At 39.6% G+C, this 18,779-nt stretch overlaps 2 protein-coding genes across 3 annotated transcripts in view; one reads left to right on the top strand and one right to left on the bottom strand.

The window, feature by feature from the left end:
- fancm (FA complementation group M) overlaps window positions 1-18,779 on the bottom strand; it is a 48,062-nt gene that overhangs the window by 26,708 nt on the left and 2,575 nt on the right. The window contains exons 3-11 of the mRNA XM_016527178.1: window positions 18,180-18,352; window positions 18,021-18,098; window positions 16,325-16,483; window positions 4,526-4,657; window positions 3,140-3,272; window positions 2,972-3,064; window positions 2,010-2,102; window positions 885-1,066; window positions 60-266 (exon numbers count right to left, since the gene is read on the bottom strand). Of these exons, the coding sequence (XP_016382664.1) occupies window positions 60-266; window positions 885-1,066; window positions 2,010-2,102; window positions 2,972-3,064; window positions 3,140-3,272; window positions 4,526-4,657; window positions 16,325-16,483; window positions 18,021-18,098; window positions 18,180-18,352 (1,250 nt within the window). The remainder of the gene's footprint in view (window positions 1-59; window positions 267-884; window positions 1,067-2,009; window positions 2,103-2,971; window positions 3,065-3,139; window positions 3,273-4,525; window positions 4,658-16,324; window positions 16,484-18,020; window positions 18,099-18,179; window positions 18,353-18,779) is intronic.
- LOC107719690 (heme-binding protein 1-like) lies at window positions 6,075-14,908 on the top strand. Of its 2 annotated transcripts, XM_016527177.1 has the most exons (6): window positions 6,075-6,485; window positions 9,327-9,421; window positions 11,860-12,001; window positions 12,824-13,007; window positions 14,196-14,410; window positions 14,461-14,908. In XM_016527177.1, exons 1-5 carry the CDS (start codon window positions 6,299-6,301, stop codon window positions 14,365-14,367), a joined length of 780 nt encoding a protein of 259 aa, XP_016382663.1. In that variant the 5' UTR covers window positions 6,075-6,298; the 3' UTR covers window positions 14,368-14,410; window positions 14,461-14,908. The 2 variants fall into 2 exon arrangements, with proteins under 2 accessions (XP_016382663.1, XP_016382662.1); XM_016527176.1 differs by having other exon boundaries at window positions 6,076-6,485; window positions 14,196-14,907.

Consider the following 18,779-nt stretch of genomic DNA (forward strand, 5'->3'; position numbering starts at 1 on the left):
GTGTTTTATTGCTATGAAATGTTGAGTTTATTTTGGTGCAGTTATAACCAGACTCTCACTCGTTCCTCGCGTCCCTCGGCCAGAATGACCACGATTCGTCCCTGACGCCGGCGTCCCGTGCGGCCCATGCGCTGGACCAGACGGATCGGACTCTTCTGAGCATCGAAACACACGATGAGATCCACCTCACCGATGTCCAGACCCTCCTCTCCCACACAGGTGGACACTAGAGTGTTGAAGCCGCCGTCACGGAACCGGCGCACCACCTGCACACACACACACACACACACACACACACACACACACACACACACGACACAGACACACACACAAGACACACACACACACACACACAGACAGACACAGACACAGACACACACACACACACTCTCTGATCATCTAAAGATCACCTCCTGTTCTCACAGGTCTGATGTGAACATGCGCTCATGTACCTCCAGCTGTTCTTTCTGCGTGAATCCTCGAACCCCTTTCCCGGCCGACGCTTGACCCATGAAGGTCATGACCCTCACCAGCTGCTGATGGCGGCTCAACATCTCAGCGATCTCCTGCACGCTCTCGCGGAAGGACGAGAAGATCATCACGCGTGTGCTCACTGCAGCGGACGCCTTCGCATCTGGACCGATCACAGCAGACTTCAGTCACAATCAGATCAATCAGACTCAAACCAGCCGCAGCAAGAGACACCACACACACACACACACACACACACACACACACACACACACGACACAGACACACACACAAGACACACACACACACACACACAGACAGACACAGACACAGACACACACACACACACTCTCTGATCATCTAAAGATCACCTCCTGTTCTCACAGGTCTGATGTGAACATGCGCTCATGTACCTCCAGCTGTTCTTTCTGCGTGAATCCTCGAACCCCTTTCCCGGCCGACGCTTGACCCATGAAGGTCATGACCCTCACCAGCTGCTGATGGCGGCTCAACATCTCAGCGATCTCCTGCACGCTCTCGCGGAAGGACGAGAAGATCATCACGCGTGTGCTCACTGCAGCGGACGCCTTCGCATCTGGACCGATCACAGCAGACTTCAGTCACAATCAGATCAATCAGACTCAAACCAGCCGCAGCAAGAGACACAAACACCCTACAGAACAACACTGACAGGATACACCACTGTAAAATAAGCCTTTTAGGAATCATCCATATTACTGTTATTTTAATATCAATGAGACCGTATTTTACTACTGAATTTGTTTATATTTTCATATTAATTTTAAAAAGTTTGTCAATGTGTTGTGTTTTTGTTTTGTTTTTTTAATTTAAATTCTACATATTTTTTTAATATATGTAGTTTAGTTGTGCTTTTGTGATTTTATTTAATTTTTAAAATACTTCAGATTAATCTTTTCAGTTTTCGTAATTTTGTTGTTGTTAATTTGTATTACTATTCTATTTCTAAATGTCTCTATAGTTGACATGTTTTATAATAATTTTTAAATATAATTTTTTTTTGTCACGTATGTTTTCAGTTTTTGACCAAATTAAACCAAATGTTGCCTCATAACATACGTTTAATGTTTCATAGATTTTATTTCAGATAACGTTTATTTCAAGTAACAATTTTTAATGGTTGATGACCCTTATTAATATTAAATTTAATGCTGTTAAACGATTAATCACGAGTAATCGCATCTAAAACAAAAGTTTTTGTTTACATAATGTGTACTGTGTATAGTAGTTATGCATATATAAATACAAACATACAGAATATATTTGGAAAATATTTACATGTATATATCTATATTCATATAATTTATATATGTGAAAATATTTAATATATAAACATAACACATTTTTCTTAAATATATACATGCATGTGTATTTATATATACATTACTAAATTACAATTATAATTATTACAATATTATAATAACCAAAATTACTTACAGTTATGATAATCACTATAATAACCCCGTTTCATATAATCAAATCATCTTCAGTACTTGTACCTGAGCTCTCGGCCCACGTCTCAAAGTGCTGCAGCACAACCTGGTCCAGCTTCTGTAGTTTGGGGTGACTGTAGACATACGGCTCTCTAGGCTCTACAGACCAAACACATCAGACATACAGCCATCGTTTACTCCCCTGCATGGATGCTGGGCTTTATCACTAAACCAGACTATGATGATAGGTTTATAGTACTTGAACAGCCCATGATCACCGACCGCTGTCACTAGCTATGTTTCCATCCAAAGATGCAAATTTAACTTACTGTATGCGCAAAACTGGAATATCTGCGAATAAAGCACCGTTTCCATCCAACGAGTCAAAGAGAACAAAATCATCACTTCCTGATAAACTGGCACTAAATATCACTATGAAAACTTGGAGAAGCCACTGAATATAATAATTTTCATATCTGATGAATGACTTGCGCCTCAGAGCGAGCAGACGAAACACAATAAATGCTGTCACTGCTTTCAGAGGCGGATGCTGCTGTTTGGGAACGCAGTCGTTTAAGACAATTATACAGAAATACTTTGACGACAGACTTTACTCGGGCTTTTCAGAACAACGTTTCAGATGCTGTGAACGAGATCGGTCCGCTGCTAGTCGAGTTATCCCGTCACGTGACTTTTTTGACGCGCTTGGAGGAATTTACTCGGTGTTTTCTTCGTAGTTTATACGCATTTTTTCTTATCGGATAAAAAGTTTATCATACTCGCGTTTATTATGTGCATTTTTAGAATTTATGCACATCTTGGCGTTTCCATCCAGCGTTTTTTATAAACGCGATATTCCAAAATGTGCATAAAAATACAAACATAGCTACTTGTGTGTTAAAGAGCAGCAGGAACATTCTGCTGAACATCTGCTTTCGCTGAAGAGCGAAAGTCATACAGGTTTGTAAGAACACGTGGGAGAGTAAATGACAGAATGTGTATTTCTGAAAGATCAACCCCTTAACGACCTCGGCTCGCTGTGGCGAACATGCTCTCCATTTCCCTGTAGAGATCCATGAAGACCGGACTCCTCTGGAGCTCGTTCCTCACGCGAGTCGACTCTGAGAAAACAACAAACACTGGTGATGTGACGAGCAGAGGAGCATCAGCCGACACGAGCGTGAGTATCTGAGCACCTTTGGGTCCAGAGAAGATGTTCTGAATGAAGAGGAAGAGAGATCTGACGCCCATCTGCTGCAGTAACTCATAGCCGTGATACAGACTGATGCAGATGGAGAAATCACCCTCGATCACGCCCTGCTGCGGCCCCTGCTGAGAGACAGTGGACAGTAAAGAACTACATTTACTTGAGTACTGTATTAAAGTACACTTTTTGAGGATCTGTACTTTACTTGAGTATTATTATTATTTTTTTTAGAAACTTATGACTTTACTTTTCACTTAAAGGCACAATATGTAAGATTTTTTTATTAAAATATCCAAAAACCACTAGAACAGTGTTATATATTTTGCTGACTTGTCGCCCTCTAGTGGTGAAAATGACATTGTGCCTTTAACTACATTTCTATCTCGTTCTTCGAAATAGAAAGTCGTTTCTATGTATTGTAGCAGCTTTGAAAGTCAGCGGGTGATTTTATTCTTCTCTAAAACGTGACTTTTTTTTATTCATAGCCTATACGTAATCACTCCTGTAGGGTTACGTGAAGTGATTTCCCAGCATTTTTTGAACACTGCCCAGTTGCAAATGTGATATTTATTTACAACAACTCAATAAAAGAAGTAAATATTGTGGTATATATTAGACGCAATGTTGTCTGATTTTGCTAAATTGTGTAAATGAAAATATTACCTACAAAGCCACAGAAGAACTGTTGTGCGTCTCCTGACAAAACACTATACTGTAGGTGCTTGACTGCAAAGTACCTCTGGAGCGATTAGAAAGCATGTTTGAAATTCTTGTTTTCATGTCAAATAAGTCTTGCTTTTTTTGTTAAAGCAGTGTTGCTGTTGTAAAGTTATACAGCTTAGAGTCCATTCGCGCCGGGCTCGGGCCTTTTTTTTTTTTTACAGATCGGGCTCGAGTGGGACTCGGGCTCATTTAGCTTCTCTCCTTTTATTGTGCCCATATACGCACAGAGCACACATAGGCTACTGTATTAAACACTGTTGTATTGATTACATTATAAATAATTTACATCACCTGAAACTTGGTATTACGAGCACTTCCTGTGTCTGTTTGCCTCTTTAAGAAGAATCGCTTTATGTATTCCCCAATTGTAAGTCTCTTTGGATAAAAGTGTCTGCAAAATTACTAAATGTAAATGGATTCGATTGCATCTGTGACCCTGCAGCACAAAAGCAGTGTTAAGTCGCTGGGGTATATTTGTAGCAATAGCCAACAAATCTCAGTTTCAAAAAAGTGACCGTTATGACTGGTTTTGTGGTCGGGGGTCGCATATGGTTTCATTATCTCAGGCTGATAAAAAAAGTATAAGAGGATAAAAAAGTAAAAGCAAGAATGTGTCATCAAACATGGGACGCACAGGTGAGTGAAGCTGTACCTGGATGTGTGGCGGCGGGTTGCGTCTGAACTGTTCTCGGGCCAGAATGATCTGGTATTTTGTGAAGGAGCGGAGGTCACGCTGATTCAACAGCCTCATCTGGGCCAGACGGGACGTGAACTTCTCCAAAACCTGCGGGAAAAACAAGCCAGAGCCATCTGAAAATCATTACAGCAGCACAATGGAGCACTCGGACGTCTCTTTTCAACACAATCACGCCACATATTCCACTCACGTCTTCATCTTACATGCTCACTGGAGGAGCGTTTGCTGTCCTGCTGAGAAAAAAATGGACATTCAATCCTTCAGGACTCGTTTTCTGTTCACTTCTCTACAAACAATCACTGCTGAGACCCAAACCTCTCCAATTCAGGACAAACACATATCTGTCCCTACATATCTTAGAAGTATGATTATTAAATGCACATGATCATTCAAACTAAAGCATGGGTCAGTATGTGGAATCTATTCATCGAAAAATAGAATGTATGACTGTTTCCACAAAAATACTGTGCAGCACAACTGTTTCCAACATTGATAATAATCAGAAATGTTTGTTGAGCAGCAAATCAGCATATTAGAATGATTTCTGAAGATCATGTGACACTGAAGACTGGAGTAATGATGCTGAAAATACAGCTTTGATCACAGAAATAAATTACAGTTTAACAGATATTCACAGAAAACAGCTGTTTTACATTCTAATAATATCTCACAATTTTTACTGTATTTTTTATCAAATAAATGCAGCTTTGGTGAGCTGAAATGCTTATTTCAAAAACAGCAAAAAAAAAGAAAGAAAACAGTAATTATTTCAAACTTTTCAATGAAGGTACAAATAAACTGTTTCTGCTTGTCTGTATTTACTAAATAGAATTCAACATCAGTGTTTTCCTGGTTCATTGCAGGCTAATGCTGTGATCCAGATTTAGAATAATCCTGAACTTTCATCTGAAAAATCTCCATTCACAGCAGCTGAAATCATTCGGCAGACAAACACAAGCAGCAGCTCAAGGACTAATACATGTATTTCTGGCTAAACTGTGATAAAACTCAGGGGAGATAGTGAACGAAGCTTATCAAACACTGACCTGAAACACACACACTGCTCTACATTTCGGTTAGTCTAACACTACACGTAGCAAGGTTTATATATATGTGTGTGTGTGTATATATATATATATATATATATAACAAAACGAAAACAAGTAGAATAGAAAAAGCTGTGGTGTTAAGAGGCCTTTTTTAAAGAAAGCAAGCAGTTAGAAAATGAATAGAGAGAGCAAGTGTTAGAGGGTCAAGTCAACAAATAGATAAAATAGAATTAGAATAGAGAGTGCTAGAGTTAGACGGTCAAATAAAGATGGAAGAGATGTTTTTTTCTATACACTGAAGTAGATTATCAGGAAAAACACAGTCAAAATCTCCTCTTCATTCATATACATGTATAATCTGAAAACATGATTGCTAGTTAGAAGCATGAACATCTCATACTGTACTATTTTCATATGCGCGTTTATTACAGAGCTGTGGGTGCTGATGTATTTATAAACTCCTGCGCTGGGTGGGCGGAGCTTATGCGGTCACGTGACCGCGACGCTGCCCTTAAGTACGTCACGACCGTCGCGTCTGCAAAACAACACGTACGAACCGAACGCAGTTATAACGCGAGATTAACGATCGATAGCTGCGGTTCGCGGGCATGACGGCGAGATCCGTGTAAGCGCAGGTGAAGCGTGAGGCTTTCAGTATCGACGGTCAGTGGATTCGGCGATGGACCGCGGCGGGTGTCAGTTGAGCGGCGGCGGTGGTATGATCACGCTGGAGGATCTGGAGTCTGTGTCGGAGGAGCAGCTGTCAGACAGTCCCGAGGAGGAGCAGGAGGAGCAGGAGCAGCAGGGGAGGCTCCTGCAGTACTGGAGGGATGTGGCCCGCGGACACCAGGTGGAGGTGCCAACAGGTACAAACACAACAACCGCGGGGCGCGTCTCAAACCACAGCCGCCTCAGCGCCGGAGTTTCGCGCCAGTTTTAACGGTCGTTCCCCTCAGCAGCACAAACCCGCGGCGGAGCGCGCCTCAAGCGCACATATGCCGTCTAAGTAGGCGGCAGAGACACGCTGACTGTTAAGTGTAGATAACAGACCGACACGCTTTAGTTTCACTCTTTCAGCAGCACAGAGGAATAGTCCTCATAGTGTGAGGAAGCTCGAGTCAGCTACTGAATGCAGAAATAAACATTAAAATGATTCTGAGTTTATCTCTCGCAATTCAGACTTTAGAGCGAGATAAAACTCAAAATTCTGAGGAAAATAGTCAGAATTGCGAGTTGTAAACTCAGAATTATGAGCGAAAAAGTCAAAATTGCAATTACGAGTTTATATATTGCATATAAACTAACTAATCTGAGGCAAAAGTCTGAATTGTAAGATAAAAGTTTCAATTACATTTTTATTCCATGGCTTCTTGTGGCTCATATCGGTATAAAACACACCGTAAACACCACAGTACAGAATAAACAGTCAATTCAACTTCACTCTCTATAGTGGATGTTGGTTTTAGCACACATAAAATATTTGATTATTAAAAACAATGAGGAAACGGAAGTATGATATCATTGCAATCACTTTCAGAACGATTTCTGGAGCACATGAATAATAAAAACACTGACAGCCAATCAGAATCCATCCTGCTATAAAGAGCTCGAGCATTTAAAGCGACAGACGACAAAACTGCAACTAAAGGCCCATCACACCAGGAACAATAACTATAATGATAAATATAACGATAACTATATTAGAGTCCACAACAAAAGATGAAAATAGCCAGTTTGGTGTATGTAAGAGGATATGGAATCTACACACGCAAATAGATAAAGTGCAATAAAATAAACACTTAGATATGTATTTTGGATGTTTTCTTTCCACTAGTCTGAATGATATGGAAGCAAAATAGCCCAAAATCTCCAGGTTTTGTTTTTGCCTGTAGTGTTTTGTTTTGAGACTGATGTGCGCTCATGTATGTACGGCATGACTCTCAGCCAGGCAGGATTTTCCCATGATTCACGCGGTGTGACCCAGTTCAGCAGATCATCACAGGACTCTGCATGTTATCGAACGCAGCCGTTAGTATGTGTGAGAGAACAAAATCATCATGAAGCGGTGGAATCCTGCGGTCCTCAGTCTGTGAAGGGTTTGTTCTGTAAATCAGGTGACGTGTGTTTGTGGAGCAGCGCTGAGCTTTAGCGGAGCTCTCACAGAGATTATCAGGCTCGTCTGGTCCAGACCAATGCCTTTCTAAATCCAGTCCAGTAAAGCGCTTTACACGACTGCACAAGTGAAGAGCAAACATCAGCGCGGCGCTTGCATTACAGTAAGAGATTCACTCGATTCACTGATTCGGTTCAAACACGAGTCACTATTGATCGCTCTTCATGTGTTCAGCACGTTTCCAAAACCATCTGCAGCTAAAGAACAGAAAAACTCTGAAATATAAACCTTACAGTAAGATTTAATCCGTTAACATGATTGTATCATGAACTAACAAAGAACACAATTAATTAATGTTCATTTCTACACATACTAATGTGTTAAGTTGTATAAATTAACACTAATTCATTATGAAGCAACAGGAATTAACGATCATAAACCTGGAAGAGTAAGTGCTGTAATGATTGTTAGTTCATGCTAATTAACTAAATCTTACTGTACAGTGTGTTTAGACGGAGTCTGTAGTAAATCTATACACTGGTTCATCTAAAACACAGTTTCTGCTGTCAGAAGCGGTCAGTGCTGTGGTTTATTAGTAATGTGAAATACAAGGTTAAGTGTGACCTTCGCACGACACTCACTTCTGTGGCCGGCTGAAAAAACTAAACCAATGAATAATCACTCTTATTTTTCAGGTTCAAATTAGGCTGATCTACTTTGTGTAATTGACTTAACGTTATGACCAATCTTAAAGATAATGAGATGACTAACTAGTAAGACTAGTCTAAGCAGTTTATGCTCTAAATTCATTAAAAAGTTTTAAATATCTTAAATCATGTAACAAAATGTCTATATTTTAAAAAGTCTAGGGGGCAGAAAACTAAAATTGTAATACAACATTTCAAAATAAGTATTTCCAGCTTGTTTATATTAAAGGTCCCACATTATGCAGTATTATTTTTTCAGCCTGTTGTTAGTATTTTGTTTACACAATTAGCCGTATCACAACAGTACACAATTAAATGCAGAATTCTCCATTTAAAATATTAGTTCCCCTAATTATTAATTAAACAGTTTGAAGTAGAAATATCTAAAAACCTAGTGTACTTTTTGGATTCAAATTAATTTAGCTTGGTAATGTCTCATCATATCCTTTTATTAAGGAAAAACATATTTGATCGATTTTTATTGTGCTCCTAAAGTTCCTGATGTGTTCCTAAATTTTTCAAATTAAGAGCACATGTGCTCCTTGAGAAAAAAAATTACATGGCACTGTATTTACAGTATCTCACACTACTGTATATCTCATCTGTTAATATGTACGTGATGACTGATGTGTAAATCTGAATCCCATCAGCCCTGAATTCACCCACGCTGAGGGTTCTGGGTAAACTGACTGATGATGCACTGAAGTGTTTGCTGTCGCTGCTCGTTAGCGTCCCGCGGGGCAGATGTGCCAGAGAGCCCCTCGTGATCAGTTCACAGCGGGAAGAAATGTCAGCCAAAACCTAACATCATGACACAGTCACAATAAACAAGCCTTCAGTGTGATGAAGCAGAATCCGAGCTGAACGTTGATGTCAATCTTCCACAGACATGGCCGAACCCATCCATCAGATCACCACCAATAACGAGGGTGTGCACACGCGGGAGCAGGTGCCCTACACGCTCATCACACGCAAGGAGAAGGTGCGTACAGCTGACAAATCAAACACACTGTAACGCGACACGAGACGAATCAAACTAGCAGTTTAGAGACACATCTACAGAATCATCAACACGAGTAATGCATGTGATCAAACGCAGCTGCGTGAATGTGCCATTAAATCTGACAGGAGGATAATGAAACCAAGTCACTGTTTGATTGGCTGCTGAAATCATTAGACTCCACCTACTTCCATTAATTGACACTTTCAATGAAAGTCAGAAGTGAACCAGAGCTGGAGGCAAAAATGCCATTTGATGGGATAAAAAAAATGGCTCAGATGTGACAAATATGATGCATATTATGAAATGTCGTGTTTAGCTTAAGAAAATCTCCAGAAGCTGAATTGCATCAGCATCTGCTGCAGAGCGCTGGTCAATCATTAAAATGTGTTCTAGAAGAGCATTTCAATCTAATCAACATCAAACACACAAGATATCAGCACAGCTTAAAGTCAACATTTATTTCTCGGAATTGATTCAATAAATCATTTGCCAAATAGATTTAACCCTAAAAAGGGCAAAACCATAAAGAGACATCAGAAAATTAATTTATCTTATTGGAACTCAAATAATACTATTTCATGATTTTTTTTAATGTTTGTATCCCTGTATAAATTAACTGAAAACAGAATATTTGTTTGTCAATGCTTGTTACAACATGGTTATAATTCCTGAACGCTTTGGAATACAGACTTAAGGTTGGTCTCTTTAAAGAAGACACATTGCAGATTACTGCTGAAGTGAAAAAAGTTATAAAAGTTGAAGTTTACAGTAAAGATAATGTAGTATACTATTTTTATTTTATATAAAATAAATATTTTATAAAATGTTGCACTCTAAAATTGCTATAAAATCAACGCCAAATGTCTAACCAAGTTGTGTTCCAAATTTGAAGTTGATATCACAACAATTGTGGTTCCTGTGAGATTTTGTTTGGGCACTATACCAGAAATAACCTCTGGGTTACACCCAAACTCTATAAATAAAATAAATATGGAACCTCGACTGTCAGACCTTTCCAACGATATGTTTTGTCAAGATTACAAAAAGATCTGATTTTCTAAAACAAGCCACAAAATCACAGTTTATATATACGTTTTTATTTTTTATTTGTTTTAATGAGACGGATTACACAAAATGTAAGCATATAAATTAACTGAAAACAGAATATTTGTTTGTCAATGCTTGTTACAACATGGTTATAATTCCTGAACGCTTTGGAATACAGACTTAAGGTTGGTCTCTTTAAAGAAGACACATTGCAGATTACTGCTGAAGTGAAAAAAGTTATAAAAGTTGAAGTTTACAGTAAAGATAATGTAGTATACTATTTTTATTTTATATAAAATAAATATTTTATAAAATGTTGCACTCTAAAATTGCTATAAAATCAACGCCAAATGTCTAACCAAGTTGTGTTCCAAATTTGAAGTTGATATCACAACAATTGTGGTTCCTGTGAGATTTTGTTTGGGCACTATACCAGAAATAACCTCTGGGTTACACCCAAACTCTATAAATAAAATAAATATGGAACCTCGACTGTCAGACCTTTCCAACGATATGTTTTGTCAAGATTACAAAAAGATCTGATTTTCTAAAACAAGCCACAAAATCACAGTTTGTTTATATATTTTTATTTTTTATTTGTTTTAATGAGACGGATTACAAAAAATGTAAGCATTTAATAAAATTTCAATGTAAACCTAATAAGCTAATGCTGAACAACAGCTTTTTAAACAGGTAAGTCCCCTCCAACGTGTGTAAATATGAACTAGATCAACTTTTATCAGAGGGTGAGTAGATTTCTCACTACAGTGGCCATGCAGCAGGGCTCTACGCTTACTTTTCTTTTTAGGAGCACCTTCTAATCAATAATCCACTGATTTTCTAAAACAAGCCACAAAATCACAGTTTATATATACGTTTTTATTTTTTATTTGTTTTAATGAGACGGATTACAAAAAATGTAAGCATTTAATAAAATTTCAATGTAAACCTAATAAGCTAATGCTGAACAACAGCTTTTTAAACAGGTAAGTCCCCTCCAACAAAAATTTCATAGTCGCACGCAGTAGTTTTCAGTCGCACTGTAGAGCCCTGTGCAGGTTTAAATGCTTCCTGTGAGCTAAACAAAGAATGTAGAAACAAAAGTCCCCTCATCTAAATATTCACAACAAACACCCTTTCAACATGAAGCCAAGACACAAGACCTACACTTTCACTGCTTCTCCCCACAGCTTCTCAGATGTTTGTATCCCCCAGGATACGTCGCCCCTTTCAGGGTTAAAAAAAGTCAAACTATTACATCAAACCAAATCCTCTCTGGTGTATCTGCATGTGTTTGATCAGTTCTGCTGTGGTGTGTTTGTGTGTGGTGGGTTAGGATGATTCTGACTCTGTGTTTGTGTGTCTTGTAGTGCGGTGAGGTGGTGTTCGAGAAGCGTCACTATGAGAAAGCACACTGGGCCTGTATCACCGTTCACGAGGACACGTATGAACAGAGCATCTGCTACGGCTTCATGAAGATCATGAGATACATCTGCCAGCAGAACTCAGCAGGTCCATAAACACACTCAACTCAACCAGACTCACACAAACACTCAACTCCTCCTCCAGACGCAGACTACGGCTGGGCCATATGATAAAACAAAATCTAGATTTTCTTTTTTTGACTGATTCAAGATATTTTTTTTTTTCCATGTTTAACTGAACTTATAACTAAAACAATTCAAGTAACATTCTCTTTATGAACCATCAGGTTAAAGAAAGTTCTGCTGCAAGTGTAGCACACGTGTAGTTCAACATGGTGTAAACGTAAAACAAATTCACTTGTTAAATATCTTTGCAGAAAAAACGATGCATGAAATATGAAGCCAAATATTGTACAAGCTTGTCTTAAACATGTCCAGAAATAATATCAAATATGAAAAATGCATAATATTTCTTATCCAAAATGCAGACATTCAGTTTTAGAGGTCGACTCAAAGTCCAGACGATTCAAACTCTTCCTGACTGTCAGAGTAACAGCAGGAATATATGATTATTAGCAGTGAATGAAAACAGCATCATCAAACATCACATATCAGACACATACAGTAGTAGTTCTGCACAGCGTTGCATCGTTTTTCTGTGTAGAGCTGCGTTTGACTATTGTGTTGTGTCTCGTATCTTTTTCTCATGAAACAGCATCTAAATACGAGGAGCTTGAGTTAAAGAAGATCAGCTGGCGTCACACAAGCTTGTGTTTTCCCACGTCTGGTGTTTTTCAGCACAAATGCATTCTGTGTGAACATCAGCACTAGCAATATGTTCTTCACAGAGCCGATCAGCTGCGTGTCAAACACTCTCACTACAGTCTAACGGATTGATTTCTCTCCGCAGGCAGTTATCTGGGAATGACGATCCCCATCGTGACGGTGGTGCGCACCGATGAGATGCACACGACTCTGTCGCGGGCCGTGACCGTAGCGTATTACCTGCCCCCCCGGCACCAGAGCGAGCCGCCGCGGCCGCACGACCCAGAGATCGCCATTGAGCAGTGGCCTGCAGCTATCATCTACACCCGGTGAGAAACACACAGAAACAACCTGCACCGCTTCCTCCGTTCATTAATACTGACACAAAGCACGATTACAGTAATGCACTTACACTGAAGGTCATGTGGAATGCAAGAACTGAGGAAATGTTAATGTGTAAGTTGCTTTGGATAAAACTAGCATCTGGCGGATGCATCAATGAGTGAAGTCTGTAAAACCAGTCAACACTGCTTTACATGAACTGTTATCCCGGTTTATCTGCTTTCAAATCTGTATTGTATAAAGCACTATAGAAATAAATGTGACTTGACAAATAAATCTCCACCTCTAAATGACAATTCAGACCATTTACAGCTCAAATAACGGTATTCTTTACGGTTTCTTTATTACATATCATAATAATAATTGCATTCAAAAAAATAATAATTATATTTCTACTAAAATAAATTCTGAAGATGTTGTTCAGTGATTTGTGATCATGTATTATAGTTTTTTTTTAGTAAATTTCTCAATTTCTCAGGAATTTCTACTCAGAATATTTCATTTGTATGTATATTCAGTATAAAAAAGAGGGGCTACTTCTGTTAAATGCATAAATGTAAATATTTATATTACATAATTACATATAATCAGTTACACCTCAAAATTACAATTTGGATCATTCACAGCTCAAATAATGTTTTAATTAACAGAAACTAGGGGTGATATATAATAATTAAATAAAATAATAAATTCTGCAATTTCAAGAGATTCGAGAACTGAATGTTTCAGTGTTCAATAATAAATTTATGACTTTTCACTTGTTTGTGATTATGCAATATAGATTTTTTTAAGTAAATGTTCACTCACAAGTGAACATTTCCCAGCAATTTCTCCTAAACATATTTTATTCGAATGTATATTCATTATAAAAAAAATTCCAAACCTATGTTCCCCAAAAGTAGATTGTTGAAAGCACAGCTTTTGGAAAACGCAGCTGCAAGGTCTAGAAATAAGACTTTTTAAAATTATCTATCATATTATAAAAATGGTTCCTGGTTCTTAAATAAAAATTACATTTGTTGAGGGAATTAATGTAAATAAATAAACAATCTTAATCATCTGAATCCCACAGACCTCCACTGTAAGTGTACTACGGTAAACATGACTAACTGAGGGACGAGTCGAAATGATTTGAACTGGTTTTGAACTTGTCTTTCCTGTGTCATGTGACTCAGGCCGTTCACGGGCACCACTAACGAGCTGACCATCATCCACGAGATCAGCAGTCTGGCCGAGGCTCTGGAGCGTCCGGCCGTCTGCGTCAGCGACTCCTTCATCGTGGCTGGATACACCAACCCCGCAGCGGCCCACCGGCAGAACAAGATCTGGTTCCTGGAGCGGCCCTGAGCCTCCCCTACCCACAATCCTCTGCACCTCTCAGAGACCACAGTGGAGCTAGCGCAGGGCGTTACAGACATCCTGTAGTTCCTGATTCCCCGTCAGCAGAACATGTTTATATGCGTCACACTGATTATAAGCTACACAAACTGGACGTCAATCACTCTGAAACGCTGTTGCTATAAGACAATCATCGCGTACCTCCCGTCTTCTGTCTGTCTCTCGCTCTAGTAGTGATAATCAACAAATCGACATATAATAGATGCACATATATCTATATATTATATTCTCATAGTGCTATTTTTGTTAGGTATACTTTGAAACTTCTCTGTTACAAGCACAGATGTCAAACAAACACAATGAAAGAGTTTTCTGAATGAAGATATTGAGCTGATCTCTGATCAGGGTTTGACGGCTGGGAATGTAAACGTTCGTCTGTCCTCAGTATAAACACTACAGCCACTGTGAATTCCTGAATGCTTCTGTTCATATTTCTGTTCTGATCTGAATAAACTATTACTGAATCACACCAGCGTCTTCACGCATGAACTGGTCTGTAATGACAGATGATGATGTCAGATCAACTCCAACCAATCAGAGCCAACAAACCGACACGAAGCTGAATTCACAGAGAACGTCAAAGTTCAGGGTTTGATCCGAAAACAATGCAGCCAGGAACACAGATCATCATCCACTGCGCACACAGGGTTGCAAAAGGGCAGAATAATTCCAGAAACTTTCCAAAAAGCTTCAGAAATTCTGGAAAGTTTCCAGAATTTACCAGAAGTTTTCCACCCCTTTACAACCCTACCTACACAAGACTATCGGCTTTCAATTTGAAATTTAATTACATTTATTTGAATGATTAATCTTTTTTGTAACGGATATATTAGTTTAAAATCTTATGGGGACTTCAAAAATTATTTTAGAATATTTTAGAATTTCTGTGGAATGTGGATGTTTAATTGAAATTATTTATTTATTTATTTTAATGATTAATCATTTTTGGAACTGAAATTTTAACTTAAAATCCCTGGGGGAGTTAAAAAAATATAATAAACATTATAATAACATTTTGTAAATAAATATTATATATAATATTATAATACCCAAAGTGTTTCAGCTGACAAAAACGTTGTGAATCCCTGCAGCAAATGAAGGAGCTGATGCGTGATAAAGCAGAGCTTTCTGAAAGCAATCACAGATCATGTAAAGAGGCTGTTTCACCAAACATTCCAGCGCTCCGGTGAGACGTGAATAAACCGAGCAAATCTTCATGTGGAGTCCTGCTCAGCGGGAATAAAGCACTGCAGACATGAAGGAGAAATCAAAAGACTGTCAGACAGCAGTCCAGCAGCGCGTGATGATGATCTGACACCAGCAGAGGGAGACAACAACCCCCACAAACACAAGCAGATCAGAGAAACGCTCTCATATCTCATACTGACTTATCAACATAACTGCTCCGATGAAACATCCTCCAAAACACTAACACACAACAACAACATTTTTGTTCTGGAAGTGAACTAATACTGTAAGGATTAATATTGCCATATCAATCTGAGCCGGATTCAGACCCAGAGAATATTGAACAAGAGGATCGCGCAGAACCTTTGCACGCACGGATATTGCAAGACATATTAGAGTGGTAACGTTACTATTGTTTTGTTTTTTTTTGGCTAAATCACGTTTTAGATACGATGCCAACAAACGCTTAAAAATAACAGCATTTATTATGTACAGGTAAGTGCAATGGTAATATGTATTATGTTATTGACGCTACATCGTTTTCTCTGATGAACTTCAACCAAGCATTCTAACACGACCTCGCCCCTCCCCACCCCCCAACCATTCGAAGCCGTCTCTCAGTCACCCTGAACAACACACGACAGGTCAAACACACCTTAAAGATCTCCCAGTCTCGTAGCAAAGCTCCACTGGCGCTGAAGGACATCATGAGACGTACCTGCAGGTATCGCGTCTGATACTGCGCGAGCGTCTCTCCCGGCGGGACCACGATCTTCTCCAGACTGCGCTGATGGACGTGCGTCTGGACGTCTGGACTGTCCTCCGATCGCAGCTCGATGTGAGAGATCAGCAGGTTAGAGATCACCTGCTGCACCGCCTGAAACACACACAAACACATATCTGATATCAAGAGATGCGACTGATCTGATGGACGTCGTCTTACCACTGCAGTGAATGGGTGCCGTCAGAATGAGAGTCCAAACAGCTGATAAAAACATCACAATAATCCACAAGTAATCCACAGCACTCCAGTCCATCAGTTAACATCTGGAGAAGACAAAAGCTGAAACAAATCCAGCATTAAGACGCTTTTAACTAAAATACATAGGCACAATCATAGGCGGAGTTTCACTTTTATGCGTGGGGGGGCACCCACTGGCAGACGAGCCACGAGCACTTTTTTATATGTTCTACATTTCATGTATTTATGTAACACATATTTTACATTAAAAAATAAATTTCGAATGAACAATAACTGCTGTACAAAGAGTAAAAAAAATTAAAAAAAACTAATGCAGAAAAGCCGCCTCTTTTTCCGAATTGCGCAGATGACCACTATCTTTCTTTCATCTCTTCTGATACATTTTCAGTCAAATCGTTTTCTGTGTGCTAGATCAGAGCTAGAGCCCTGCATTTCAGCCCCTCGGGCTGGGCTTCAGGACAATTTTCACGTCATAGTTCAGACGCGGGCAGGGCCTCGGGCCTGTTTTAGGCTTCTCCTTATTTTTATATTTTAGACATCCATCAATTAGTGATGAAAAAAATTGCCGTGTTGGTGAAAAAAAAAGAAGACCGTGCTACCGTGACTGTAAGAGCGGCTCGACGGTGTTTATTGTCCAGCAGCAGCAGCATGCGTGCCGTCAGCGCAGCTGAACAGTTCTGCGTTCAAATGCACGCAATAGCCTTAAGTTTGCCACAAAGCATCAGCAAAAGTAATTACCATAAATGCGTCAGGGGGAAACAGTAAGAAGATATTTTAATTATTTACTAATAAACTAGTGTTTTCTGAGTCGGTGTCGCAAGGATGAAGTTGTCGATCCTGACTCGCCATCTCTTCATTAGACGCGCCTTTAGAGAGAAGTGCATCTTTACGGATTATGATCATAATGAAAGAGTTTTTGTTTTTGATTTGTTTTATTTCGTTAAGTAGTAATTTAAAGCTTTCTATAGATATATTTATCATGTCTGTGAGGCATGTATTCGCTGCGTTTCGGATCCGTTTTTTTTTTGTTTTCTTACCATCTTTTGGGGGTTTCTTGCTTTTAGACTAGTCGGATACAAAACTTTCGTTTAAATGTCAGTCAAATTAGTCGTCGTGCACATCCCTAGTTTAGAGCCGTTTAAACGCTGCTTGATCTGTGCAGATTTCTCTCCTGATTCAGACCAGAACACTTTTTCACTGGAGGAAGAGTTATTATGGATTATGGACTCTATGGTATTTTAGTTAAAAACGTCTTAATGCTGGATTTGTTTCAGCTTTTGTCTTCTCCAGATGTTAACTGATGGACTGGAGTGCTGTGGATTACTTGTGGATTATTGTGATGTTTTTATCAGCTGTTTGGACTCTCATTCTGACGGCACCCATTCACTTGCAGTGAGACACTGATGCAATGCTACATTTCCCCAAACCTCACCTTGACGTCTCCTCCAGGTGTGGCGCTGAGCGCTAGAACGCGGAACTGCTGCGTTTGGTTGCTCAGCTCACGAATCACCTGCAGAGCGAACACAAGCGATCAGAACTGATCTCCCATCATGCACCGGGCTGTGTCTCAATAAAGCAGGTGAAGCTCTACCTGACAGTACGCGTGGTTCCCGGTGGCCTTGTGTGCCTCGTCGATCACTACACACCTGACGTGTGCGGCCGGACAGGAGTTACGGCTCAGATCGTTCACCATCACCTGAGGAGTCAAGAAGAAGACGCGCTTGGACCTCCAGAGCTCCCGCCGCTGCTGCGCCGCCGTCGAGCCTACAGTAAACACACACCGACATTAGGACTGCGACGAGAAATACATTCTGAGATCTTCTGAATGCATCGCGACTCTCTCTGGAATGGATTCTGAGCTTATATTTTAACAGCAGATGGCGCTCTACTCTAGTTTTTAGCCGCACACTCAAACACTCATGAAGAAGAGCTGAAGAGCGCTTGTGTGTTCGGCTGAGTCTGTAATTTCACCTCGGCTCAGAATGCTTTTATGACGCCAGATTAATGTAAACAGCCCACTGTGAACACCTTTGTGATTCACTTCAACCTTTATGAATTGTATGAATGATTATTTTAGGTTCAAGTGTGTGTAAGGATTTGGCTGTTTCTGACGCATGCAGCGCCATCTGCTGTTCACAACTAAGCTCAGAATCCACTCGAGAAAGAATTGCGACGCATTCGGAAAATCTCA

The sequence above is a fragment of the Sinocyclocheilus rhinocerous genome, unplaced genomic scaffold (assembly GCF_001515625.1).
Source record: "Sinocyclocheilus rhinocerous isolate Xijiao unplaced genomic scaffold, SAMN03320098_v1.1 scaffold2496, whole genome shotgun sequence".
In the NCBI taxonomy this organism is placed as follows: Eukaryota; Metazoa; Chordata; class Actinopteri; order Cypriniformes; family Cyprinidae; genus Sinocyclocheilus; species Sinocyclocheilus rhinocerous.